The 27,341-nt window shown below is 34.6% G+C and overlaps 5 protein-coding genes and 1 pseudogene across 7 annotated transcripts; 4 read left to right on the forward strand and 2 right to left on the reverse strand.

Moving 5' to 3' along the window:
* Positions 8,905 to 11,120, forward strand: LOC104746140 (annotated as a pseudogene).
* Positions 12,546 to 15,013, forward strand: LOC104748284 (TPR repeat-containing thioredoxin TDX-like). The gene is made up of 8 exons (XM_010469951.2): positions 12,546 to 12,658; positions 12,771 to 12,804; positions 13,015 to 13,185; positions 13,218 to 13,280; positions 13,439 to 13,579; positions 13,656 to 13,769; positions 13,992 to 14,022; positions 14,508 to 15,013. The coding sequence occupies exons 1-8, from the start codon at positions 12,564 to 12,566 to the stop codon at positions 14,840 to 14,842; spliced, it is 984 nt and encodes a 327-aa protein (XP_010468253.1). The 5' UTR covers positions 12,546 to 12,563; the 3' UTR covers positions 14,843 to 15,013.
* LOC104746139 (F-box/kelch-repeat protein At3g16740-like) lies at positions 15,103 to 16,698 on the reverse strand. The gene has a single exon (XM_010467547.2). It carries the CDS (start codon positions 16,393 to 16,395, stop codon positions 15,187 to 15,189), a length of 1,209 nt encoding a protein of 402 aa, XP_010465849.1. The 5' UTR covers positions 16,396 to 16,698; the 3' UTR covers positions 15,103 to 15,186.
* On the forward strand, positions 21,511 to 23,072 carry LOC104746138 (TPR repeat-containing thioredoxin TDX-like). 3 transcript variants are annotated; one of them, XR_760824.1, is made up of 4 exons: positions 21,511 to 21,733; positions 21,846 to 22,094; positions 22,203 to 22,233; positions 22,655 to 22,726. XR_760824.1 is itself a non-coding variant. In XM_010467546.1 (2 exons), the coding sequence occupies exons 1-2, from the start codon at positions 22,197 to 22,199 to the stop codon at positions 22,987 to 22,989; spliced, it is 372 nt and encodes a 123-aa protein (XP_010465848.1). In that variant the 3' UTR covers positions 22,990 to 23,072. The 3 variants fall into 3 exon arrangements, 1 of the variants encoding a protein (XP_010465848.1); XR_760826.1 differs by having other exon boundaries at positions 21,846 to 22,023; positions 22,655 to 22,708; XM_010467546.1 differs by lacking the exons at positions 21,511 to 21,733; positions 21,846 to 22,094 and having other exon boundaries at positions 22,197 to 22,233; positions 22,655 to 23,072.
* LOC104746141 (F-box/kelch-repeat protein At3g16740-like) lies at positions 23,196 to 24,770 on the reverse strand. Its single transcript, XM_010467548.2, has one exon. It carries the CDS (start codon positions 24,530 to 24,532, stop codon positions 23,330 to 23,332), a length of 1,203 nt encoding a protein of 400 aa, XP_010465850.1. The 5' UTR covers positions 24,533 to 24,770; the 3' UTR covers positions 23,196 to 23,329.
* On the forward strand, positions 26,269 to 27,245 carry LOC104746142. Its single transcript, XM_010467549.2, has 2 exons — positions 26,269 to 26,611; positions 26,707 to 27,245. Exons 1-2 carry the CDS (start codon positions 26,309 to 26,311, stop codon positions 26,866 to 26,868), a joined length of 465 nt encoding a protein of 154 aa, XP_010465851.1. The 5' UTR covers positions 26,269 to 26,308; the 3' UTR covers positions 26,869 to 27,245.

A 27,341-nucleotide genomic window follows, 5' to 3' on the forward strand; every position in this document is an offset into this window, starting at 1 on the left:
TTTTTTACCATAACTCAGCCGTAACTACATCTCATAAGTCAGCCATTTTTCATAACTCAGCCAGTCGGAAAATGGCAACTCAGCCGTGTCGTTGTGATAACTCAGTCAAAATTTTGACAACTCAACCGTGTCGTAGCGATAACTCAGCCAAAATCTTGACAACTCAACCATCAGGTGAAAACTCAGCCATTACTACAGCTGAGTTATACGCATAACTCAGCCAAATTTAATAAGTCAGCCATAACGCTTGGCTGACTTATGAGCATAACTCAGCCAGATTTTCATAAGTCAGCCGTCCGCTCTTACTCAAATGTTTTTCCGATAACTCAGCCGCAACATACCTATAACTCAGCCGCAACATACTCTGTATCGCGTTACGGCTGAGTTATGGTTACACGTCAGCGATTTCTGACGTGGCGTCTGACGTGGCAATGGCATTTTTGTAATAATGTTTTTTCTGGTAACATAAAACAGGGGCACGCTGGGTATTTTGAAAATACCCGAAACATTCTAGTAATAAAAAAGTTTTTTGTAGATTCTGGTAATATTACCTAAAATGAGTAACATTTGAGTAATTCACCCATTTTTTAAAGTAATTTTTGTTTTTGTTTTGATATTTTTTTAAAGGACAACAAATAGTAGTATCATAGTTAGTAATGATTATGAAGATACTTGGTGATCTTGAACAATTTCAACCATGAATTGTGTACTATTAGTCTCTGATGCTGCTTGATTGGTGGTTTGCAGGACCTAAACAATTTTGAGAGTGAACCTGAGGAGTTTGCAAGAAGCTTGTGCAAAGATTTAGGCATGGAAATGTGAAGTGGGAGTAAGATAACAACTCCATTCCTTATCTTCTTTCTTCATGTAACCAAATGAAGCTCGCATTCAAAATTTTGATACAAGTGGTTTTTGGTTTCTTTTTTTTTTTTTCTTCTCTCTGAAGCTTCTATATTTGCCGTTGAAATCACAATCGCCAACAACTTCACGCTATTAAATATGTTCTGTTTTGAACAAGAATGCCATATAAATATGTTACACAAGAATGCCATATAAATATGTTACACAAGAATACCATAATAGACTACTTAAGAACAAAAAAAAACAATTTTCACAACACTTGCGAGTTGCGAATGTCTAATTATGGTCGGGTTGATGGCCAAAATCGTTTGGCTATTCTGCTTTTAGAAATGGTATTACTACCTGTATTTTGCCTTCATAATGGTTGGTCCACTCGAGATGGTTAAACTCTTGTTTCCAGGACGAAAACGTAAGAAAAAGTCCTAGCTGTTAGTAGTTAGGGGTCTTCATCGCATATTGAGTCAGGGTACCCAAGTTATCTAAAATCAATTGAATCTCATGCCCGTCTAACCATCGTCTCCAAGACTAAAAAAATATTCCAAGCAAATCTGCAAAAACACAACAAATAAAGTGTGTAAATAACCAATGCAATTATAAACTCTCGAAACAAAAACAATCAATGATTAGATAGTACGTACGTATAACTTACCATGGACGAGAAGATCTTGAAGGTTGTAGATTTTGGGCCCAGTCGTCTCATGGGAAGAGGAGTAACTAATGGCAGCTCTTATAATGTGGTCAAAGGCAATATCCATACCTTCTTTGGCGGATGTATCAAAGTAGAGAACTTCTCCGTTGTTAGAACACCACTCCAATGCCTCTTTCGTTGAAACCTTATAGTAAGAAAACGCCCAAAAAACGCCCAAATAGCGTTTAACATTAACCAAAGTATTGAATATCGACTTATAATTTCAAAGGAATGATAATGGACATCTTTACCACTCGGGGTGCCTTTATCAATATTCAATCTTGTTCCCTAAGACAATATACTTAAAGTCGTAGGGATTTGGATGGACCTAATTAAAAAATAAAAAACATAATAGTATGAACGCTATGTATACCCTGCTAGCGAAGTTGTCCATATGAGAAGCTAGACTGCAAATGAGTTTCGGTTGTTGACATCAAACACAAAAACACAACAATGCGTGTCGGTGCGGATTAATGACAATCCCTACATGAAAATAAAAAGAAACTAATTCATTCTTATTTTGTATATAATAATTGGTCAAACAAGCATTACACTGTAAACTGAAACATTTATATATATAAAGTTGGTTTTTCCCTCTTCTCCTTTATCCACCTTATCAATTCTTATTTTCAATTTTAATAAATAATTCACATCATTAAAGAACATAAAATCTAAATTTAATGCATCAATTAATTCATTTACTTGTGCAATATTTTTATTATTATTAAAAATAATCATTTTAAATAATTTAAACTAAAATACAAACTAAAAAAATAAAAAATACAAAAAATATCAAATTAAAATATGAATAGAGACTATATAAACAAAGTTATATATATATATAAGATAAAATATTAATCAAATGATCAAAAATTAAAATAATGTATATATTTCAGAAAAATGTAGAATCTATATATATAAAGTTAAATTTTCTCTCTTCTCCTTTATCCACCTTATCAATTCTTATTTTCAATTTTAATAAATTAATTCACATCATTAAAAAACATAAAATCTAAATTTAATGCATCAATTAATTCAATTGTTTGTGTAATATTTTATTATTATTAAAAACAGTCATTTTAAATAATTTAAACTAAAATAAAAGCTAAAAAATAAAAAAATAAATACAAAAATAAAAATATCAAAGTAAAATATGAATAGAGATTATATAAACAAAGATATATATATATATATATATATTAATCAAATGCTCAAAAATTAAAATAATGTATATATTTAAGAGAAATGTAGAAGGTTACTTGAAATAAAATATACTAAATAAAACTTATTCTGAACATCACACACAGCAAAAAAAAAAAAATATATACTAAAATTTGAAAAAGCTATTTGTAATAAAAACAATTACAATAGTAGTGGTAGGTTGTAGAATTATAATTAAACTTTATAAAGAATTCTATTTTTGGATAGATACACATATTTAAAAAGTTATAATAATCTTATGAGTTTGTAAATTTAGGAGAATCAAAATAAAAGAACACTATATATAGACCATAATAAACTATACATATTTGAAAGTAAAAAAAATAATATATATGAACATAATTTTTCTTTTGTCAAACAATTAAGAGAAAATGTAATATTTGATGTTATAATATGATGTTTATTGATAAAAACGAGTTTTATTATTAGAAAACAAAATTTATGTGTAGTAAGAGACTTTGCAACAAAGAGTGGGTATACTCTCTAAAAATTTTTATGTTTACACTAGTAAGTAATGATTACCCAACCGGTAAAAAAATTATTGGAAAGCGAAAAATAGTTATGATATGTCTTCATAATCAATATATTATAAGTGAGATAATAAAAATGTGAAAAGAGAGTAGATGCAAGAGATGACGAATGTATATCGGAAAATAAAGAAAGAATTAATTGTGAAAAATATTTAAAGAAATAGATAAGTTATAGATCACTTAATAAAATAAACTTTACCTATATATATATATATATTTATATTAAATAATTATAATTATATTCAACGATTTTTATTAATAATTAAAAAGTTATAATCCCTCACAACGTGTAGGTTATAAATCTAGTAGTATTAAAAAAAAAAAAAAAAAACTAAGAACGTAGTAACAAACAGATCTTTTTTTTTTCTTTGGTAAAAACAAACACAGATCTATTAGTATTAAACACGTTACCTCCAATTTCCATGTTTTACCATCAATCTCGATTTGTTTGCCATAAGTTTCCAACCTAAAGACAAGATCTCTATTAAACAATTGAAAATGTGATAATATTAACCATAAAAAAAAGAAGAAATATAAAATAAATGTTAGGCTAAACTACGTATATACCAGTTCGCCAACTTTGATCTCTCAACACTAACCAAAATCAAACAAATAATTTAATTAAGACAACAACAAAAAATATAAAAAAACAAAAAAAGAAACAGCAAAGAGCTTATAGTAGTAGTACCTTGGGTCCACGAGAATGACAAATTTTAAATTCATAGTAGTAGCTAGTAGACAAGACAGTGTATTTTCCTGAACAATTTTTAAAGTGTATTTTCTTACCTAAATAACAAGCCAGTGTATTTTGGTGCATAAATAGGACACTGACGAGCCATGTTATAATTATGGAAATTACCCTTAACAAAATTAATATTATTTTCTTTACCAAATAATATTATTTGGGCAAATTTTTTTAAAATATATTTTAAATCATGAAATTAATAATTTTATCTATCTATAGCATAATTAAGTTCAATGAATATTTATAATTACAGCTCTTATAAATTATTACGTCATTGATTTTTTAAATCAAAAATAATATTTTTGGATAAAATAATTACAAAAAAAATTTTCTTAACACACAAAATCAATGATTTATCAACCTATTGCATAGGTAATTTCTAAAACAATACACACTTTCTAAATTGTTTGGGTTGAAATATACCTTTTTCCCTACGATGACTACAGCCGTGGTTAAGTTATCCCGAATACAAGACCGGTTCGAGCGGTACACAACCACAAAAGAGCACTGTATGTTCGGTGTAGGCGATGTTATTTATTTATTTATTTATTGGTATTTTCAACAAACACAAAATCTAATTAAATTGTCCCATCACTGCTTTTATATAAATTGATTAATATCTTATTATTAAAATCATCAGATTAACCTACACAGTTAAAATAAAATCTGATATAATTAAAAACTTACTCGGACACGGTACTATTTTTTCGTAAATAAACCTCTCCAGATTTCTGTCCTGAGTCGTTGTACCGCAGACAAAGCGAACATGCAGGTCAGGTCTGCCCTCGCCTACTTGCTCTCTTGAAAAATACACATCAATCCTACTAATAATAACTGAAACCCATAATAATGTTATGGAAATACATCTATACACATTCATTGAATTTGTAGTTCATTACGACATACCCATTGGAGAAAGATAAAGAGAAATACAGATTAAATAATCCCCCGATATTCTAAGAGAGTTTTGTTAGAAAAATCTTCAAATAAACACAATTAAGAACTTTCAATTATCATCCATAACGAAACCCATCATAATTAATCTAGTAACATAATTACTACAATTATTCTCAATTTAATAATTCGTACTCAAAAGAAAATCTATTACAAAGAAAGGAAAAAAAAATTATCTTATTATATAAACCTTAGTTTTCAAAATTAGTAATTCATATAATCGCGACATGTGTCAAGTATATCGACAATATTTTGACATGTGTTAAAAAAAATTATTTAATAATTGTAGGAAAATTTTAAAAAATAAAAAATAAAAGGATTACAATTTTTTTTGAAAGTATATAAAACCAAAAATAATATAGTCTATCACTAATTCTAATAGGAAAGTTATCTATTAAATTAGTAATTTCAATAGGAAAATATGTGCAATTAATAAGGAAAATATTTGCAATTTTATTGCAATTAATATTTATTGTAATCATATAATAAAAAGAAATTTATACATATAAGTGATAAACATAAGTGATTAACATAAAGGTTAATGTGTCAAAATTAGTGGTTAACATAATGTAAGAAAAATAAGATAATCAAAAGAAGAAATTAATGTAATTTTTTTAAAGTTTTTCAATAGGTGAATGATTTGACAGCGTATTCAATGTTATGTTATTATATAAATCTTGGTTTTCAAGTTAGTAACTCATGTGATTGCGACACGTGTCAATTTAACAATTAAAGATTTTGTCATGTGTTATACAAAAACTTTTTTTTAACATATTTGTAAATTATAAGAAATTAAAGTTTAAATAATTTAATAAATATAAAAAGATAGTTCATATATGTATATAAAAAAATAATACTAATTATAATTTTAAATTACTAATTCTTTAAGAAAAAGAATTAAGAAAATTATACAATTGCTTACTATAATACCATAATAAAAATACTTATACTGTCAATTATTAATCATAAAAGAAAAAGGATTGTAGATACTCACTTTTACATAAATAATTTTCTCATAATAACGTCTTTGAATTTTTGATTAATTTATGATAATGTTGGACAAGTAGTAAAACTATTACATATGAGATTACAAAATATGAAACAAATATATTTAAGATATTGTTCTTTTTTAAATATGAGATAAAATTAATTTACAGTGTTTTTTGGAGATGTTTTATTAATTTTTAGTTTTTATAAAATAATTAAGTAAGGTATAAATTTGATACAATGCATTTTTTTTATATGAAAATTATAAATGTTACTCATTGGGAATGAGTGCATAGAATTAAAATCTAATTTTATTATCACGTAATAATATAAAAAGAAATTGTATTGCAGGATGGAGTGTGTGGACTTTAAATCTGGTTTAAAAAAAAATCAAATGAAAGAAAATTAATATTTTGAATACAACTTAAAATTTCACATATTTTTCTTATATCCGCGTTAATACGCGGACCTGATCTAGTATATATAAATAGTCTCAACCTAACCAAAATCTGGATTAAATAACATTCCTTATTTTCAACCATAAAATGAAAGTTCTATATAACTCTTGTTCCCAGGGCAAAAACGTAAGGAAAAGTCCTGGATGGTCGTAATTGGGGGCATCGTCAAATATTGAGTCAGGGTACCCAAGTTATCTAAAATCAGTTGAATCTCAAGCCCTTCTAACCATCGTCTCTGAGACTCAAAAAATATTCCAAGCAAATCTGCAAAAACAACAACAAATAAAGTATGTAAGTAACCAGTCAATTATTATAAATTCACAAAACAAAAACAGTCAATGATTAGATAGTACTTACGTACGTATATCTTACCATGGACCATAAGATCTTGAAGATTGTAGATTTGTGGCCCACTCGTCTCATGGGAAGATGAGTAACTAATGGCAGCTATTATAATGTGGTCAAAGGCGATATCCACATTCCATCATTTTTTGGCGTATCTATCAAAGTAGAGAGCTTCTCTGTTGTTAGAATACCATTTCATTGGTTCTTCCATTGAAACCTTATTAAAAATTAAAAAGATGCCCAAATAGCGTTTAACATCAACCAAAGCTTTGAATATCAACTTATAGCGTTAGACTTCAAAATTTTTTTTTGTCTTTCATCATTAGTATTGTCAAGCCAAATAAGGTTATGATAATATTCTACTGCTTTAACTTCTGTTTTCATGAGGTTACGGTTTATTTACTTTAGAACATGTAGAGTAAACTATTGATATTACTCAAAAGTGTTAATTTATGATGATATTATTTTCTTAAATACTTTCTATTTTTAGAAATTTAAAATTTTAATTGATTCTTACTCAGGACAGTTTAACCCACAAAATTTGAATTGAACATAAGCTGCACCAAGTATATTGTCTAATTGCTCAGTTTCTAAGTTTAACGATGTGCCTTAATCAGCAAAGTTAACAAGAATTTAAGATTTAAAATAAAAAGTAAACAACAGAAAGATCGAAGCTAGATGATGAAGTAAGTCAATTTCTCTTTGTTGCTTTGATGTCTGTGTTGGTTGCTTCGATTTAAGATTTAGAAATAAGTCAACCAAAAGTTGTATATTTAAATTAATAGTGGCATCATGTTTGGCAATTCGTTTTGGAGTAACTTCAGGAGAAGGCTGGTCCGATCTTTATCAAACGGTATGCCATATTCATGGCCTTGAGTTGTGTCGCTATACTAAGTACGCATATAAATTTAGAAATCTATATAATATTTAAATATAAACATTTAGAAATCAAATAAAAATAAAATTTTAAATTATTATTAATGAAAAGTTCTACTTAATATTTTTTGCTACTTGGGTTTGCTTGCGTTTATAATATCCTGGTGTAGAATTGATTTTTACCAAAAACCTTTTATAGGCTGCTGATGTATCTATATGGTTGATTAATGGTTCTTTTTTTAACATATTGAATGATGATACCACAATTTAGGAAAGAGATTATGAGGATAAGGCTGAGACAAAACCCAAGTTCTCTCCTATACATGATGATGATGATGTTGAACTGGACAACTCCGATGTAGTTGAACTAGACAATGATCCTCCCCAGCCGGTAGGTGTTAAAGACATCATCTCTGGTCACTCTTGTTTGTACTCAATAAGCTCATATTAGCCATTAAATCTAATTGACAAGGCTGCTAGACATCTTGCTTATCCCGCCCACAGCTTTATGTGCATTATTTATAGTGCCGGCTCAACTATAGGGATGGATAGTACGACCGCCCCTTATCAAAGATCCGGGAAAAAAATTTACATTTATAAAAAGGGTCCAATTTTTTTTTATATGAACAAAAAGGGTCAATAATAATAATTTATATGTATAAAAGGGGTCCAAATTTTCTTGTTGTGTGAACAAAAGAGGTCAAATAATATATATATATATATATATATATATGTATAAAAAGGGTCCAATTTTTTCTTTTAATAAACAAAAGGGGTCAAAATAAAAATATATATCAATATAAGACTTCGTATAGAATTAGTTTTTCTTTTTATCAAAATAAATAAAAATTTGTTAAAAGGTCTACTGTACCTTTAAAAATTTGCCCAGAGGCCTAATAAATGTTTGAGCCGGCACTATTACTTACATGAACCATAACCTCCCTACAAAAAGTATTTTAGGTGATAATATAATGGGAAACTCATGGTGTATTGACACCTCAGTAGCGTTCTATTTCTTTAGGATACTGCTAGTTCCCCAGGATCCGTCATGCTAAACCTCTCTCTTCCTTATTTCTTAAACTTTTATCTATAATTAATTTTGAAATTTTTGTTAACTAATATTTAAATAAATACATTAAATGTTAATTGTTTCCAAAATGTTTTTTTTTTTTTTGTCAAAATTTGGTGAAAAAATATTACTATAGATATGAGGAAAAAAAAGTTATATATATATATATATATATATATAGGAGTATAGGCGGCTGCGTCTGTGTAAAGTTGGAAGAATGAGTAGTAAGACGATATGCGATCTTCCACCGAAACTGGTAGGGGAGAAGATACTCACCAAGGTTCCGATAACATCCCTGTCGGCACTCGGCAGTGCGATCCACCAGCAAATTATGGGACGCCTTATCCAAAGATTGGATTGTGGGTGAAGCAGAAGCATCAAGGCAGCAGTTTTTGGGGTTCATGACGATGGATTCCAAGGTTTGTTCAGTCAGATTCCATCTCCGCCGCAAGGAAGAATACTTGGTTGATCTATCTATAAAGCAGGTAGCTTTACTTGATCAAGTCGAGATATCTACCGTTTTTCACTGCGACGGCTTGTTATTATGCGTCCTCAAGGACAAATCAAGGCTCGTGGTGTGGAACCCTTATCTGGGGCAAACAAGGTGGATAGGAGGACCCCGTACAAGTTTGGACATGTATGCTCTGGGATACGACATCAACCGTAACCACAAAATCGATTTAAAACACTATTTCGGGTTCGAGATCTATGACTTTGGGTCTAACTCATGGAGGGTTCTAGACGTCAGACCCGACTGGGAGGTAGAATACTATCAACGCGGCGTGTCTTTAAAGGGAAATACTTATTTTTTTGCCCATGAGAAGACAGGGCGTGACTTTTTTGCTTCAATACACAAACCAGCCAGCGTTGGATTGGAAGAGGAAGATGATGAAGATTTCTTACTCTGTTTTGATTTTACAACAGAGAGATTTGGACCGCGTCTGCCTATTCCGTTTCACTCTTATAGTGAAGATACTGTGACCCTCTCATGTGTTAGAGAAGAACAGCTCGCTGTGCTATATCAGCAGGGTGATGACTCAATTGAAACATTGGAGATTTGGGTTACCACTAAGATTGATCCTAGTGCTGTGTCCTGGAGCAAGTTTTTGAAAGTAGATATGAGACCACTACTCACTAGTAGTAGTTTTGATGCTGTTCGGTTTGACCATAAAGCTGGGAGCTTCTTCATTGACGAGGAAGAGAAAGTCGCCGTGGTTTTCGATGTAGACGGATTTCTACACACCGAGAGTGCCCGGTACCACACTGCTTTTATCATTGGAGACGACGGTTTCTTTAAATCTGTGAGTCTCGGAGAAGCTCCCAATGTCTATGTCGGGGAACCTGGCAATTTCGGATATACTCCGCAAGTGTTTCTTCCCCCCCTTGTGTGCTCCTCTTCTTATCTCCCAAGCTTAGTGCAACTCAACCACCAACCGCGCAAAAGGAAAGTAAGAGATGAACGTAACTGCTAGTCAAATCATCATCTTTGTTACGTTTCTATCTATCTATCAGCTAATAACTAAGGATTTCGTCTTTTTCCTATCTCCTGTCACTTGTTCAATTTTTGTTTCTTGCGTTGTCCACTGCTAAGTCAGATTGTTGCTCACTTTGCTAAAACAAATGAGAATTGCTATTGTCAACTTTCAATTGCAAAATAAACAAATGAGAATTGAACCATCCGCAAGCCAAGCATGACAGTCTCTTGGTCCATGTCATCAATATGTATATCTTTTGGTCCATGTCGTCATTTGAATATCATCATCGGAGTCCGGGTAATTGGTAATAGTCATCATCAAAATCCCAAGTAGATGATGATGATCTATCATTACTATTATGACCAATAGCCAAACTCCAGAGGATAAAAGTTTTGAATTGAAATCTAAGCAAGTGGTTACCATTTCTTCTTCTTTTTCTCAACTTCTGGATTATGTTTTTGCATACCATGCCAGAGGTATGAACATACATTGAATTTATAAGAGCTTGCTTACTGTAAGAGGATTTGAGCTTCCTGAACTCAATAAGAGAAGTGGTTATTATGTGGAAAGTGCTGAAAGAATGTTTATGTTTCAGGTAAAAAGATTGCAACTGCAACTTCAAGAAGAATAAGATTTGCATACCTTTTTAGAGAGCGTCATGGAGAAAGATCCTTGGGAGTTATCTCCTTCTTCTAGTGTTCCACATCCTGTGTGTTTCTTCAACTCATGCTATTGTGATTGCATTTTGAAAACTACCGTTTATGTTTTCACTGATGATTCTGGAAAATTGGGCAGGCTCAGGAACTTCTTTCCAATATAGTTACGCTAGAGACTGCCAGTCACGAAGCTCGAGCAAGAAATGATGTCACTAAATATCCAACTTAGCCAACGAAATGAGAGTAGACTCGGAGAATACCATTGGTCACATTCGGCTTCTCCACCAGTGTGTATAACTTTCCAGGGGAGCTTTCTCTATGTGTGAATTCTTTTTCAGTTCTCACTAAATCTCTCCTTCCTCTGCCAGACAAATGTCATGGTCTAACTGATATTGATAAACGTCACCGCCAACGGTGAGCTCTATCTTCTCTCTATGTAAATCGGTGGGTCCTAATTCATTAAAGAAAGTCTATAAGTTTTATTCGGGTTCCGCTCACTGTGTTTCTTACTAGTTCTGTTGATATGATTTGCTAATCCTGAAGTGGCTGATGTGTTTCGGGGAAGGGCGAAAGTAGCGTCTAGTTTCGTTTGTGCACGATCTCTAAACAAAATGCTTACCTCACGATGTACCAATTGATTTTCCATTTGACACTCACTTAAGGTTGTTGGAGTTATTTTATTTTTACAGATCAACGATCCTCTTCTTCTGTTTTGTTGTAGTAGATTGTTTCAGAGATGCGCAAGACAGTTGAGTCTTTTGGATATTTGGAGGTTGAAACTCCAGTTCTTCAGTCTTTCAGTGCATGGAACAGAGAGATAACTTGAATCGATTCAGTGAGCTAATCTTGTTAAAGAGATAACAGGAACCGATTTCAGTGAGGTAGGGGAAGATATCGGGAATGAAGACACAGTTCTGCTGGCACTCCAAGACGTGCTTGAGCCCAAGGACAAATCTGGAATCATAGCTTGCTCTTCCTTAGGCCATCTTCTTAATGAGGTGAAGCTTCTTCAATTGACACTTTACTATCAAATCTGGGAATTTATGTGCTGAAAATCAATTCACGTTTTCAGGTTTCTGAAGTTGTTATAGAGCCAAAGCTTGTGCAGCCCACATTTGTCTTGGACTACCCAATCGAAATATCTCCTTTGGCCAAGCCACATCGCAGGTAAAGTTGTTGCTAGAGCCCTGTTTCCTGGCAGTGACTCCATTTTTACCTTTCTTCCCAACACTGTCACCATTTTCTATATCATTCATCTTATGTTATGAAATCTATTCAATGTGTAAATAGCTTCTTTTTTTGCTTTTTCTTTTCTTTCTACGACAGCATTGCAGGTTCATTTGACTGAATGATTTGAGCTGTTCGTCTGTGGCCGTGAAATGGCAAATGCATTCTCTGAATTGACTGATCCAGTGGACCAGGTAATGGGATAACGAAGCCTTCCACATTCCTGCAATTTTGTGTCTTCTTAAATAACAGAAGGATCTGCTTTTTTAGTTATCTTTGTGTATACTGGATCATAAAAGATAATTGATTTGTTTAAATTATGGTAGAGGACGCCGTTGGAGTATGGCAGCATAACGCAAAGAGAGCAGAGCAGACACCACCGTGCTCCGGCTGATTCTCCCACCGTACGATCATAATAAGGAGCTGAAGGATTCAGTCTCGTCAAGCTATTTTCGGGGAGAGAGAGAGAGTATGATGGATGCGAATCAGGTAGCAGAGCTTAGAAGATTCGTCGAAAAGTTGAAATCAAATCCTTTTCTGGCTTTCTTCAAGGAGTATCTCCGAAGGTGACTTAATCTTCTCTTTCTTTCCAATGGTTCTCAATTGTATGTTGTAGACTTTTCCATGGAGCTGTGAGAGTTTCTTCTAATCGATGTTCGTTCCTGTCTTCTCCTCCAGTTTAGGAGCTCAAGTTCCCAAGATTGAGAAAACTGTACGGTGTCTCTCTTATCGCAACTCTCATGTTTCTTTCTTTCTTTTTTGGGTTTTGGAGCATTGGTAGAATTATCAGGTCACGTTTGCTTTACGTTTTTAATAACCTGGTCTGGAATTGATCCTACCAAAAACCTTCTCTGGGAAGTGTATCTTTATGGTTAATTAGTGGTTCTTCTTACAAGACTCAGATGATGATACCACAATGCAGGAAATAGATTATGAAGATATGGCTGAGACTAAACCAAATTTCTCTCCTAAACATGATGATGATGATGATGATGTTATGGAGTCTGATGTTGAACTGGACAACTCTGATGTGATTGAACCTGAACTAAACCCAATTTTACTAGTTCTCTCTCTCTCTCTCTTTTCATGTGAGTCATCATTCTGAGTATTTGTTATCCTGCAGCTAGTGTGTTGCTAAAAGTTAAGAAGCCAAATGCTGCAATTCGCGATGCCAACGAGGCTTTACAGGTGATCATTTCTCTTGACATAAACTTGTTTTGTTTGTGCAGAATATGGATTGGTAAAGCAAGTTTATGTCTCAATAGTTGTATAGCTTGTGAAAGTAATGTTGTATCCCAATGGTTTTCTTCCATAAACTAGCTAAACTAGTTTATTCTGGGGTTTAGTTCAACCCTGATTCAGCTAAGGGGTACAAGTCACGAGGTATGGCTAGGGCCATGTTAGGCCAATGGGAAGAGGCTGCAGTTGATCTACATGTAGCTTCAAAATTAGATTACGACGAGGAGATAGGGACGATTCTTAAGAAGGTAATTGTGGAAACCTCTTGATATCACTGTGATATCACTGTACCAACAGTACGCTCTCATAATGTGTACTTCACAGGTTGAACCCAATGCAAAGAGAATCGAAGAACACCGCAGAAAATATCAACGCCTGAGGAAAGAAAAGGAGCTTCAAAGGGCTGAGCGCGAGAGACAACAACAGCAAGAAGCCCAGGTCAGACCGACACATACCCATGATTGAAAATTATATTATGCCATTGTGTAGCTCTCTCTTTGTATAATTTTACGTTCTTAGCAGAAAGCACATAAGCCTGATTCTTCTCCACGTGAGAGTAGCAATATAACCTCTTTTGACATAATCAACTTCATATCATATCAAACATCTCACGCTCATTGATCATTTGCTTCTCCTTGCTCTTGAATTCTATCAATGCAGGAGCGAGAAGCTCAGGCTGCACTCAAAGACGGTAAACATTCTATCCATATCTTTCAAAGGTTCTCTACTTCATGAAATTACTGCAAAGAACCTGTGTCGGAAGATTTATCTGTGAAACTTGTTGCAATGAATTGTCTGCACCCACTAAGAATCAAAGCTCTTATTAGCCATTAAATCCATTTGATAAGGACGCTAACCAGCTTGCTTATCCCGCCTATTGCTTTATGTGCATTACTTACATGAGAAATTCTGCAAATCCAGACCTAAACCATTAACCATAACCTCCCAACAAAAACAAATTTAGGGGATAGGTGTGTTGACGCCTCAGTAGCGTTCTGTTTCTTTTGGATAGCGTTGGTTCCTCAGGTTTAATATGCTTATCACAAGTATGCGACTCCACAGTGAGAAAAGCAATTTGCATGTATATTAGAATATTCACACAAAGCTTTTATAACACCTAAAATGAAATTTGCATGTTAAAATGGAAATGACCATCTTTTCTCCCTGATGATACAGGACAAGTGATTAGCATCCACTCAACAAGCGAACTAGAAGCAAAGAAAAAGGCCGCTAAGAAGGCATCGCGTCTGCTCATCCTTTACTTCACAGCCACATGGTGTGGACCGTGCCGTTATATGTCTCCTCTGTACTCAAACCTGGCAACACAGCACCCGAGAGTCGTTTTCTTGAAAGTTGACATAGACGAGGCCAACGACGTGGCTGCATCTTGGAACATTAGCAGCGTCCCGACCTTTTGCTTCATCAGAGATGGCAAAGAGGTAGACAAGGTTGTCGGAGCTGATAAAGGTTCCCTTGAGCAGAAGATTGCACAGCACTCTACTTCTAAGTAAGGGCTTATCTCTTCTCTCATTACTCTCTTCGCGTGTACTGTATCTATGCAATACAATCGTTTGTCCCATAATTTAAATTTGTAGAATAACTTTCTTAGGATTTGTAATTTGTTTACATGACAGATCAGATCAGTAATAAATATAACAGCTAAAAGAGGGTTTAAAAGAGCAGAGATCCCTTTCTTTTTCAGCTAAATTAGCAATGCTAAAGAAGGAAAAAAATGTAGACTTGATCACTATTTTAGGGGTATTTTGATACGCAATAACTTGGATAAAATAGAATGAACAGAGTAAAGAGAACAGAGGCCATAAGAGCAAATAAACGACAAGTACAAGCTGATAGATTAGGGTAGTGCAACTTGCTTGATTTGCTCTGAGCTAGGGACATAAGAGCACACAAGTGGCCAACAACCAGCGTCTATAGACTCGCCAAGATCCACTTGTTTGAAGTATCCCTTCTTTCCAATGATATAAGCTATGTTGCGAGTGGGGCGAGATTTACCTCTGCAACCTCTGTCTTTATCAAGAACCACCGCGACCTTCTTCTTCTCATCAACAAAGAAACTCCCACCTATATGCAGAAACTGAAAACCCAAACCGGTGAGTGGTTTCATGTCAACCGCTAAGAACAACTTGTTCCACGACACTGCATTGGGCTCAATTTTGCTACTAATCCATATCTTCACGGTATACCACCCACCACATTGTTGAAATAACACCGCAAGATGCTCTTCTCTGACACTAGATAGAGTCACAGTATCTCCATAAAAAGCGTGAAAAGGCAGAGGCAGACGCGGTCCAAAACTCTCAGTTGTAAAATCAAAACATAGTAAAAAATCAGGAATGTCTGATATCACTCGCACTTGTCCCTGTACTGCAGGTGGAAGCTTCTGGTGAGCAAACCAGTACGTATTCCCCATGAGAGACACACCACGCTGATGATACCGTATATCCCAGTCGGGACTGACATCAACAACCTTCCATGAATCAGAGTTTAAATCATAGATTTCAAACTCACGAAGTAGGCCCTTCACCCTAGAGACGTAATCATCAAGAAATCTCAAGACTTTGTAGCTACGAAGCGAGTACTTCTCCTTTTTCTCGTGTCCCAGAGCGTACCGGTCCAATTTGTGGTAAGAATTCATGGGGTTGATCCAAGTGGTTTGCCCCGAACAAGGGTTCCAAACAACAAGACTAGATCTGTCTTTGGTGACGCATAACAGTAAACCGTCGCAGTGAAAGACTTTAGATATCTCTACACGATCTGCAACGTCATCTAGGCTAACAAGTTTACCTATACGCTCTATAGATGGGTTGAGGAGATCGACGCTGAATAAACAAACCCTATATTGGATCGTCATGACCACCTGAAACTCTTTCCTCTGGTAGTTCTTTGCTGCTGCTTTGGCTTTACCGATGTGCTTCATTGTAAAGCTCCGATTTGTGGATAAACGGTTCCAATTTTTACATGTAGATCGCACTCCTCTCAGAGATGTTACCGGAAGCCTAGAGAGCACCTCCTCCGCCAAATCCCTTGGAAGATTCGATAGCATAGTGGTGTGGTCCTCTTGTGTTTCAAAATCTGAATCTGTAGTTGTAATAAGTTAGGTCAACCTTCCAACCTCTTATCCTTTTCCTCCGATTTCTTCCGGATCTGTTTCTTATTTTTGTTGGCAAACCTTCCGGATCTATTATCAATCAATCAAAACGAGATGGCTTTTTCTCAGACTCAGGTCTTTACTGGATTTTAATCCAGTGCAGACTCAGGTCTTTACTGGATTGGATAACACGAACGAGAATGTGTTGATTGTTGCACTAACGAGAAGTGGGAAGACTATATTTGCGGGGGTTGCTATTTTGAGGAGTTATCAAGAAGGACCTGATGCTATGATGAGAACTGTCTATATTGCACCCCTTGAGGCTATTGCCAAGGAGCAGTTTCATAACTGGGAGAGGAAGTTTTTGAAGGGCCAGTTCCCACGACCTTTTTAACTTCCGTCCTGTTCCACTGGAGATCCACATTCAGGGACTGGATTTTGAAGCCAGTATGCTGGCGATGACCAAGCCAACCTACACCACCATATTCCAGCACGCCAAGAACAAGAAGCCAGCTATTGTTTTTGTCCCAACGGTTTACTCTCACATGAATAACTCGCAGAGTCCTGATGTCCTGTTAAGAAAACTGGAAGTACTGGAGCCTTTTCTTAGCCAAATCCGCAAGGAAACACTGAAGGAGACACTGCACCATGGTGTTGGGTGAGTATATGAATAGCTAAAGCAGTTATAAACGTTTTGAAATATTTCTGGTCATGTTTTTTTTTCGTGTTTGTGATGCTTAGGTTTGTGTTCTTTATATTTTAACGTGGAATTGATTGACCAAAACCCTTTTCTATGCTGAAGTATCTACATGTTGATTGATGGTTCTTTTATGACACTGAATGATGTACCACAATGCAGGAAAGAGATTATGAAGATAACGGTGAGACAAAACCTAGTTTCATTGAGTTTGATGGTTGCCTTGACAATGCTGATATTGTTGAACCAGACAATGAGCCGCCTCAGTCGGTAGGTGATGATGATATCATCTTTGGATATCCTAATGTATCTCTATGCTTATTTTTCCCTGATTGTTTGATATCCTCTCTTTCTTTAGATAGGAGATCTTACAAATGAAGTGATCGATGAAAAAAGGGATGATGGTCATGGTCAGATAGAAAAATTACAAAGCTATGGCCTATGGAGGCAAAAAATCATCATATCATTGTAGGGACAACTGATATTAGGTAACCAATGGTTCACTCTTCTCTGTTAACTCATCATATCATATCTTGTGGTTACAGAAACTCTATTTACAGTTTCATAGTTGACTAATTAAAGACTTATTATTGCCTTCTTCCAAGCCAATATGGGTACCTGCGCAGTTGACGATCTTTTATGCCGGTTCAGTTTGTGTTTACGATGACATATCTCCTGAAAAGGTAACTCAAACCTATCTTCTTCCATGTATGCATCTCTTTTATTAGTTTAGTATGGTTACTCATTTGCTATATTCTTTCATTTCCTCCATCTCAGGCAAAGGCGATAATGTTGCTAGCTGGGAATGGTTCCCCTATATACTTTGTTTACCAGATTTTGGTCTAATGGAACGCTTATGAGGGCAAAACAGACACGTACTTGGGAAAATTAGTCGAAACTGTTTTTGTTTGTTTCTTTACTCTTTTCTTTTGTATATACACACTCATTCAAGGATCAAGCTCGCATTTGTATAATTCATTCAATGGAACTGGTTCGCTTCTGTTTCCCCCTTTGATTATTATTACTCTAGTCAGTTTATTAATCAATTATTTGGCGTAACTTAAAGTCCAATTAATGTATATGTAACAGTAGTCGCTTAATATACAAACTCAGACCATGTTTATCGGGTGTTTATAGAGGGATTTTGAAGGAAAAAAATAATTCAGAAAAAAAAAAGAAAAAATCTAAGGGAGTCTCATATATAGTATACCCAAATCTGATATAAGAGAACATAGGTGTCAGATTTCTGTTGGTCAAACAGAATATTACAATTAATCTTTTTTCTATATGCTTTTATGTTTTGTAGGTTTAAAAATTAATTAAATGCAATATTTTCAAATCAGTATTAAAATTAATCATTCTTTCTATTTATAAATTGCATTTCTATTGTAATATGTATTAATATTTTTATTCTGTTTTGTATGTTTGAAAATTAATTAAAATACAATATTTTCTAATTTTATAAAATCTTAAATGTTTACACATTTATACCACTTCTATTGTATTTAAAATGTATATGTAACAGTAGTCGCTTAATATACAAACTCAGAGTCCAACAGTGTTGAATTAGGCTTCAAGTTATAAAAACAAAGACAAATAATCAGATTTTCATAGACTACGACTTTATATTTCCTTCCAATCTTAAATTCACTTATATCATAGAGTTATTATATTCCAAGCTTTCCAGTTAAATGATCTAATATGCTTTTTAATTAGAAAGGAATTTCCGACGAACAAATTACATAAAATTTGATTAATAATATTATAATTTTAACATTTACGATCAATTTACTTTTATACAATGTCTAAAGAGATCCTTAACCGATCAAGGTTTAAATGGTTGAATGCTTAAGATTGGCAAGTGTTCTTCGAAAACATAAAATTTTTACTCCATCGATCAATGTTTTTGTTATCTAACCTAGGACTCGGTGACCCTACAAAATCGATGTGACTAAAACAAGGATCGCAATACTTGGGTCAATTCTATAACTACAAGTTCGATATTAGATTTGGTCAGACTAACGTTAAAGAATTGAGACAAGGGAGAGGGAGACAGACATGACTGAGAGTTACTAAGGTGGGTTGTTAGAGACCAACTGACCTACGACGACATAATATTTTTCCTCTACATTAATTGTGAGTTTTGCTTTTATTGTTTGATTATTATTTAAATGATAGTAGAATTCAAATCCTGCATAAGATTAGAAACTTTAAGAAGTATAGCTAAGTATATGCAAGGAAAATGTCACATATCTCAAATTCGCAAATATATAATTAATTACACTAGAGGCATATTCTCAAAAATACCCCTTTTTTCAATTTCCTTTTTAAAAATACCCTTTCATGTTGACTATTTTTAAAACTACCCCTCTTTTTTAACAAAATGACCAAATTACCATTTCTTTAAATGACAACAAGAATGTACAGTCACCAAAATCAAAAAAAAAATTCCCGCCAAAAATGAAAAAATTTTCCGCCAAATTTTTTTTTTCCCGCCAAAATCAAAAAATTTTCACGTCAAAAAAAAAAAATTCCTGCCAAAAAAATTGAAATTTATACCATATAAAAACATTGTAAATCCTTTTAAACACCTTGTAAAAGTGTTTACAATGTTTACAAGGTGTTTAAAAACTTTTTAAAAGCGTTTACAAGGTGTTTAAAAACCTTTTAAAAATGTTTACAAGGTGTTTAAAAACCTTTTAAAAGCGTTTACAAGGTGTTTAAAAACCTTATAAAAACATTTTAAATGCATTTACAAGGTGTTTAAAAACCTTTTTAAAAACATTTTGAAAACCTTTTAAAAACCTTGTAAAAGCGTTTACGAGATGTTTAAAAAACCTTTTAAAAACCTATTATAACCTTTTAAAACTCTTTTAAAAATCTTGTAAAAGCGTTTAAAAGATGTTTATAAGGTTTTTATAAGGTTTCTTCTACCTTATAAAACCTTTTAAAAACCTTGTAAATTTTTTTTGGCGGGAAAATTTTTGGCGGGAAATTTTTTTGTCGAAAACTTTTATCAAAATTTCGAAAAAATTTTGGCGGGAAAATATCTCGGAAAATTTTGTTTTTCTTTTTATTGAATAAAATATTTTTCATTTAAGGGTAAAATAGTCATTAAAAATTAAAGGAGGGCAAAAATAAAAATTGCCAGAAAAGGGATATATCAAAAGGGGTATTTTTAACAAATTCTCATTACACTAACTAGGTGTATCATATGCCCACATTTACCAACATACATATGACATGATATTTGATATCATAATCAACATTGGTACTTCAAAATTCGGTAAAGATTGGAGTTGGCCAAAGGTAGATTTTTAAAATATTTATCTTAATGAAGATTAATCATTAAGCATGAATTTTGATCATTAAACATATATTTTATATCAAACCAAAATAAAAATTCAAGAAATAACAAGAACAACTGAGGTAAAAAAAAGTGTTTTTTTGACAAAGTGTTTTTTTCATAGCATCAAAATCACGATGCGCATATAAAAAACACATCATCATATTTGGATTCAATTTTATTAAGATCCTATCTATATATGTATGCGCAAAATTCATCTCTATCGCCAAAAACATTTGGTCATGTATATAAAGTTTTGGTTCATGTTTGAAAAAATACACTCTAGTGCAATACAAAAGAACAAAGCGGTAATATAATTTTAGTTGGAGTAGTTAGTGATATGTAAATGTAACTTGGATTAATCGCAAGGTCGTGACAATTGATTAGAATTGTAATATGCTCAATCAAAGTGAAAATGCATAGGCCAAACAAGATGAAAGGTCATGATATCATTCGTAAATTATCCAAAACAAGGTGAGAGGTTATTTTAATTTGACTTAAACTGTTTTCTTAATACCATTTTTTTTTACAAAATATAGTTCGGTTTCTTTCATTATAAGTAGACTTTTTATGCAAAAAAATCATCATCCAGATGATTATTTTGTAACATTATTTTCTATGTCAAAAAAATGGGGGTCAATTACTCGTAGTCAAAAGTGATATGTAATATAACGTAAGTGTACCATCAAATTTGATTTTTTTTTTTTTTTTTTTTGGAGAAGTGTAAAATTTTGATTTTGTTACTCTAATCAGTTTATTTCTCTAACTATAAAAGTAAAACGTGAATGTCTGATACTCTGATACATTGGCAATTATGTAATGTATGCAGCATAACATTTAACAAAAAAAACATTAAATTCATAATTTACAAGGATTAAATGAATTAGGGCCAATTTAAGCATATAAATTGGATATGAATTTAGTCGGGTTAAGTTAGTGCGAATACAAAACCGGTTCAACCGGTACACAACCACAAAGAATATGTTCGGTTTTGGCGACAAAGGTTTGCCGAAGAAACACAATCAAGTCAATTGATACGAGCAGAAAGCCACATCGAACCACCGTGGTCGTAGCTTCTGATTCTCACCGTACGATCATAATAAGGAGCTGAAGGATTCAGTCTCGTCACGCTATTTTCGAGGAGACCAATGATGGATCCGAATCAGGTGGCAGAGCTGAGAAGAGTCGTCATGATGCATCATTCGTCTTCATGATCCTTCTCTGGTTTTCTTCAAGGAGTATCTCCGAAGGTGACTTAATCTTCTCTTTCTTTCCAATGGTTCTCAATTGTATGTTGTAGACTTTTCCATGGAGCTGTGAGAGTTTCTTCTAATCGATGTTCATTTCGGACTTCTCCTACAGTTTAGGAGCTCCTGTTCCCAAGATTGAGAAAACTGTACGGTGTCTCTCGTATCGCAACTCTCATGTCTTGTGTTTGGAGCATTGGTAGAAATATCGACGCCTGAGGAAAGAAAAGGAGCTTCAAAGGGCTGAACGCGAGAGACAACAACAGCAAGAATTGAAAAACTATAGTGCCGTTGTAGAGCTCTCTCTCTCTTTGTATAATTTTACATTCTTAGCAGAAAGCACATAAGCCTGATTCTTCTCCATGTGAGAGTAACAATATAACCTCTTTTGACATAATCAATTTCATATCATGTCAAACATCTCCACGCTCATTGATTTGCTTATCCTTTCTCTTGAATCCCATCAATGCAGGAGCGAGAAGCTCAGGCTGCACTCAAAGACGGTAAACATCTCTATCCATCTCTTTCAAAGGTTCTCTCTACTTCATGATATTACTGCAAAGAACATGTGTCAGAACATATATCTGTGAGTCTTGTCCCAGTGAATTGTCTGCACTCGATAAGAGTCAAAGCTCGATAAGCTCTTATTAACCATTAAATCCAGTTGACAAGGCCGCTAGCCCACAGCTTTATGTGCATTACTTCAAAAAAATCTAGGGGATAGTTTAGTGGAAACTCATGGTTTATTGACGACTCAGTAGCGTTCTGTTTCTTTAGGATACCGCTAGTTCCTCAGGATTTTATATGCTTATCATAAGTATGCGAATCCACAGTGAGAAAAACAACTTGCATATAAAACCTAAAATGAAATTTGCATGTCAAAAAGGACATTACCATCTTTTCTCTCTCTCTCTGATGATACAGGGCAAGTGATTGGCATCCATTCAACAAGCGAACTAGAAGCAAAGAAAAAGGCCGCTAAGAAGGCATCGCGTCTGCTCATCCTTTACTTCACAGCCACATGGTGTGGACCGTGCCGTTATATGTCTCCTCTGTACTCAAACCTGGCAACACAGCACCCGAGAGTCGTTTTCTTGAAAGTTGACATAGACGAGCCCAACGACGTGGCTGCTTCTTGGAACATTAGCAGCGTCCTGACCTTTTGCTTCATCAGAGATGGCAAAGAGGTGGACAAAGTTGTCGGAGCTGATAAAGGTTCCCTTGAGCAGAAGATTGCACAGCACTCTACTTCTAAGTAATGGTTTATCTCTTCTTTCATTACCCTCTTCGCGTGTACTGTGTCTAAGCAATACAATCGTTTGTCCCATAATTTAAAATTGTAGCATAAATTTCTTAGGATTTGTAATTTGTTTACATGACAGATCAGATCAGTAATAAATATAACAGCTAAAAGAAGGTTTAAAAGATCCCTTTCTTTTTCAGCTAATTAGCAATGCTAAAGAAGGAAAAAAATGTAGACTTGATCATTCTTTTAGGGGTATTTTGATACGCAATAACTTGGATAAAATAGGATGAACAGAGTAACGAGAACAGAGGCCATAAGTAAGAGCAAACAAACGACAAGTACAAGCTGATAGATTAGGGTGGTGCAGCTTGCTTGATTTGCACTGAGCTAGGGACATAAGAGCACACAAGTGGCCAACAACCAGCGTCTATAGACTCGCCAAGATCCACTTGTTTGAAGTATCCCTTCTTTCCAATGATATAAGCTATGTTGCGAGTGGGGCGAGATTTACCTCTGCAACCTCTGTCTTTATCAAGAACCACCGCGACCTTCTTCTTCTCATCAACAAAGAAACTCCCACCTATAACCAGAAACTGAAAACCCAAACCGGTGAGTGGTTTCATGTCAACCGCTAAGAACAACTTGTTCCACGACACTGCATTGGGCTCAATTTTGCTACTAATCCATATCTTCACGGTATACCCACCACATTGTTGAAATAGCACCGCAAGATGCTCATCTCTGACACTAGATAGAGTCACAGTATCTTCATAAAAAGCGTGAAAAGGCAGTCGCAGACGCGGTCCAAAAGTCTCAGTTGTAAAATCAAAACATAGTAAGAAATCAGGGATGTCTGAGATTACACGCACTTGCCCTTGTACTGCAGTTGGAAGCTTCTCGTAAGCAAACCAGTAAGTGTTTCCCATGAGAGACACACCACGCTGATGATACTCTATATCCCAGTCGGGATTGACATCAACAACCTTCCATGAATCAGAGTTTAAATCATAGATTTCAAACTCACGAAGTCGGCCCTTCACTCTAGAGTCGTAATCATCAAGAAATCTCAAGACTTTGTAGCTACGAAACTTGTCCTTCCTCTCGCATCCTAGAGCGTACCGGTCGAACAATTTGTGGTAAGAATTCCTAGGTTTGATCCACCTGGTTTGCCCTGAACAAGGGTTCCAAACAACAAGACTAGAGCTGTCTTTGGTGATGCATAACAGTAAACCGTCGCAGTGAAAGATTTTAGATATCTCTACACGATCTGCAACGTCGTCTAGGCTAACAAGTTTACCTATACAGTCTATAGATGGGTTGAAGAGATTAACGCTGAATAAACAAACCCTATATTGGATCATCATGACCACCTGAAACTCTTTCCTGTGATAATTCTTTGCTGCTGCTTTGGCTTTACCGATGTGCTTCATTGTAAAACTCCGATTTGTGGATAAACGGTTCCACTTTTTGCATGTTAATCGCACTCCTCTCAGAGATGTCACCGGAAGCCTAGATAGCACCTCCTCTGCCAAATCCTTTGGAAGATTCGATAGCATAGTGGTGTGGTCCTCTTGTGTTTCAAAATCTGAATCTGTAGTGGTAATAAGTTAGGTCAACCTTCCAAACTCTTATCCTTTTCCTCCGATTTCTTCCGGATCTGTCTCTTATTTTTTGTTGGCACACCTTCCGGATCTATCTATCTATCAATCAATCAAAACGAGAGGGCTTTTTCTCAGAACTTTTGTGTGGGTGACATGTGGACGATAGGCACTTCAGATCTCTTCCCCTTCCGACCAAAGTAAAGTATATTGGTAAGTTGACTTATAAAACACGGGCTTTAAGGTCATGGCCCAAGGACTGTTAAAGTCTCGGCTTACAAATTGTTCCCATTTTCGTAGTTAGCTGGTTAGATCGAATTGCTCTATATGGGTTTTACTGGAAGATAGGCATGTCCAAACAGCCAAATGCGAGTCATATGGGCTAATTTTAATTGCATCTGTGGTCTGGTTTAACATCTCTGGTTTATTCTTGCTAAATCATTTTAGTCGATCGGTTGATCTACATACAAAGTTATCTTCAGCTGTAAAGGAAACCATATACATTTAGCTGATTATCTTACCTGATTTCAAATTGCTTTGTGATCAACTCAGCTGAATCGGTAAACCAGTCTCTGAACGGCCTAGAAAATCTTACGATTACTCCATAATTTCATTGCGCTCAGCTCTCTACTTTTTCTTCAACATTCTTTTAAACAGAAGATCAAAATTCCAAACACACGCACACAATCATGACGTAACAAAAGCCTACTCGCATGATTTTTGTTTGGCAAGTTTATCTTTAATNAAAAAAAAAAAAAAAAAAAAAAAAAAACATCTTGACAGCTAGTTGTAAATTAAAGATAAACTTACGGTTACACCAGATTAAAAATACTTTTACCATCATGACAATTTGATTTATTATTAATTGAAATTTTAACAGTGATAACGATTAGTTATATTATGTTAGGGATTAAATTCGGCCTTTTCATCCTCCACAATATTGTTAACGGTATATGGAGCAAGAGATACAGAGATATTGGTCTCAAAGCTCCGATTTGTGGATAGACGGTTCCAATTTTTGCATGTAGATCTCACTCCTCTCATAGATGTCACCGGAAGCCTCGAAAGCACCTCCTCCGCCATATCCCTTGGAAGATTGGATATCATCGTTGTACTTGTGTTTCAAGTAACCCTTTTACTTTTCTTCTCATATATCTTCCGGATATATATGACTATGAGAGGTTTTTTTCTTTCTAAGATTTATCTATGTACGGTTGAGATCTGGACACATGTCAAAGGCACTTCATGATCTCATCCTATTCCACCGGGGAATCAAACTGTTTGCGAAGATGACGGAGAACGGGTAAACACTTACTACACTAGCAGTTACCTGTTTTCAGGTGGAAATGTCTGAGAAATAACCCGATCTTGGCCACGTTTCGCCTCTTTGGATGCAATCGCAAGAGAAACAAAGCATGAGTGCAAATGAAAAACAGAGTATTAAACTTTTGTGGTGTCACTGATCATGGCTTTTTATCTTTTTTCCGAGTCCGAGAAAAGTGGCGCCTAATGGAGAATTGTAGTTATCTAAAGGCAAAATATTTTTGTATTTTTTACCCTAATGGGCTAATTGTATCTTTATATACCGTGTAAAGGTTTTAAGGACACAATAAGGCCTTGAATTAGCCCATTAGGGATGAGGTCATCCAGTGTAAAATTATTTGTTTGCTCTAATCAGACTTCTGAATTTACGAATTAAAATTAACTTTCTAGAAATTCACACACGGAGGGAATATGAGGCGGTTACCACCGTGGATGCTCGGTGGCGCTTCCACCGGTGAAGCATCTGCTGCACGCAACGTATCAGAACCGGAAGAAGCTCCGAAACCAAAGGCTGAGAAAAGACCGAGAAGAAACGTAAAACCCAAAGAGAAAGACTCAAATCTCAATTCGGAGGAACCTAAACGAGTTCGTAGGAAGATGGGAGATGAAGCTAAGCGTAGCAATAATGATGGTCCGGAGATGGTTCAACCAGTCATGACTGATTCAGAAAACGAAGATCTCACTGTTGATGACTTGTTAAGCTTTGCTCATGAGGTAAATTAGTTCCAAAGTTTTTTTTTACTGATTATAGATTTGTGAATTTTACTTTAATTACACTAATCATGTTCTTTTTTACAAATTAATCGCAGTATGTCCAAAGTGATGAAGTGGTCCAGACAAGCAAAGAGGATCAAGGGCTTTCATCAATGTCTGAATCAAACATTGCAACATCATCTCAAGGAGGAACCAGAGATTCAACAGCACAGGACATGTTAGCACTGCTAATAGGTCCTTTTTTCAAGAAACACTGACGAATCTAATAATCCTAATTTGGTTTTGTAAGTGCTTCAACGTATATATATGATCAAACTTCATATTTTTTTTGCCTATGATATATGAAAGACGCAAATACAATATTGAAAGAGGAACAATATTGAAAGAGGAACACGTAATGTAGGAGCTACTGAGTTCATAAGCCCAAGGACAAGGGCAAACGAAAGCATTAGTGCTCCTGAAAACATAAAGATTTCTCAGTTTTGGCAACTAAAAGGACCGAAAGCACCACTTTTTCAAGCGCATCAGTGACGTGCTGCCTTAATCAACATTATTCACATACAAACATATACACATACACGAATCAGAGACCTAAAGATTGAATCAAATGTACTTACTAAACTTTCAGATTCCAAAGTTGAAGTGGAGGTGGGTGTATTATATACCGACGGCCACATGTAGATGTAGTAAACCCTAGTTGTTTTTTTCGGTGGTGCCTTAATGGGCTTGT

The sequence above is a fragment of the Camelina sativa genome, chromosome 15 (genome assembly GCF_000633955.1).
Source record: "Camelina sativa cultivar DH55 chromosome 15, Cs, whole genome shotgun sequence".
Taxonomy (NCBI): domain Eukaryota; kingdom Viridiplantae; phylum Streptophyta; class Magnoliopsida; order Brassicales; family Brassicaceae; genus Camelina; species Camelina sativa.

Coding starts and splice junctions, on each gene's coding strand:
- LOC104748284 (XM_010469951.2), top strand. CDS start 12,564: ATGATGGATGCGAATCAGGTAGCAGAGCTTAGAAGATTCGTCGAAAAG. Junction 13,281..13,438: donor ATGCCAACGAGGCTTTACAG/GTGATCATTTCT, acceptor TCTGGGGTTTAG/TTCAACCCTGATTCAGCTAA. Junction 14,023..14,507: donor TCAGGCTGCACTCAAAGACG/GTAAACATTCTA, acceptor CTGATGATACAG/GACAAGTGATTAGCATCCAC.
- LOC104746139 (XM_010467547.2), bottom strand. CDS start 16,395: ATGCTATCGAATCTTCCAAGGGATTTGGCGGAGGAGGTGCTCTCTAGG.
- LOC104746138 (XM_010467546.1), top strand. CDS start 22,197: ATGCAGGAGCGAGAAGCTCAGGCTGCACTCAAAGACG. Junction 22,234..22,654: donor TCAGGCTGCACTCAAAGACG/GTAAACATCTCT, acceptor CTGATGATACAG/GGCAAGTGATTGGCATCCAT.
- LOC104746141 (XM_010467548.2), bottom strand. CDS start 24,532: ATGCTATCGAATCTTCCAAAGGATTTGGCAGAGGAGGTGCTATCTAGG.
- LOC104746142 (XM_010467549.2), top strand. CDS start 26,309: ATGAGGCGGTTACCACCGTGGATGCTCGGTGGCGCTTCCACCGGTGAA. Junction 26,612..26,706: donor TGTTAAGCTTTGCTCATGAG/GTAAATTAGTTC, acceptor AATTAATCGCAG/TATGTCCAAAGTGATGAAGT.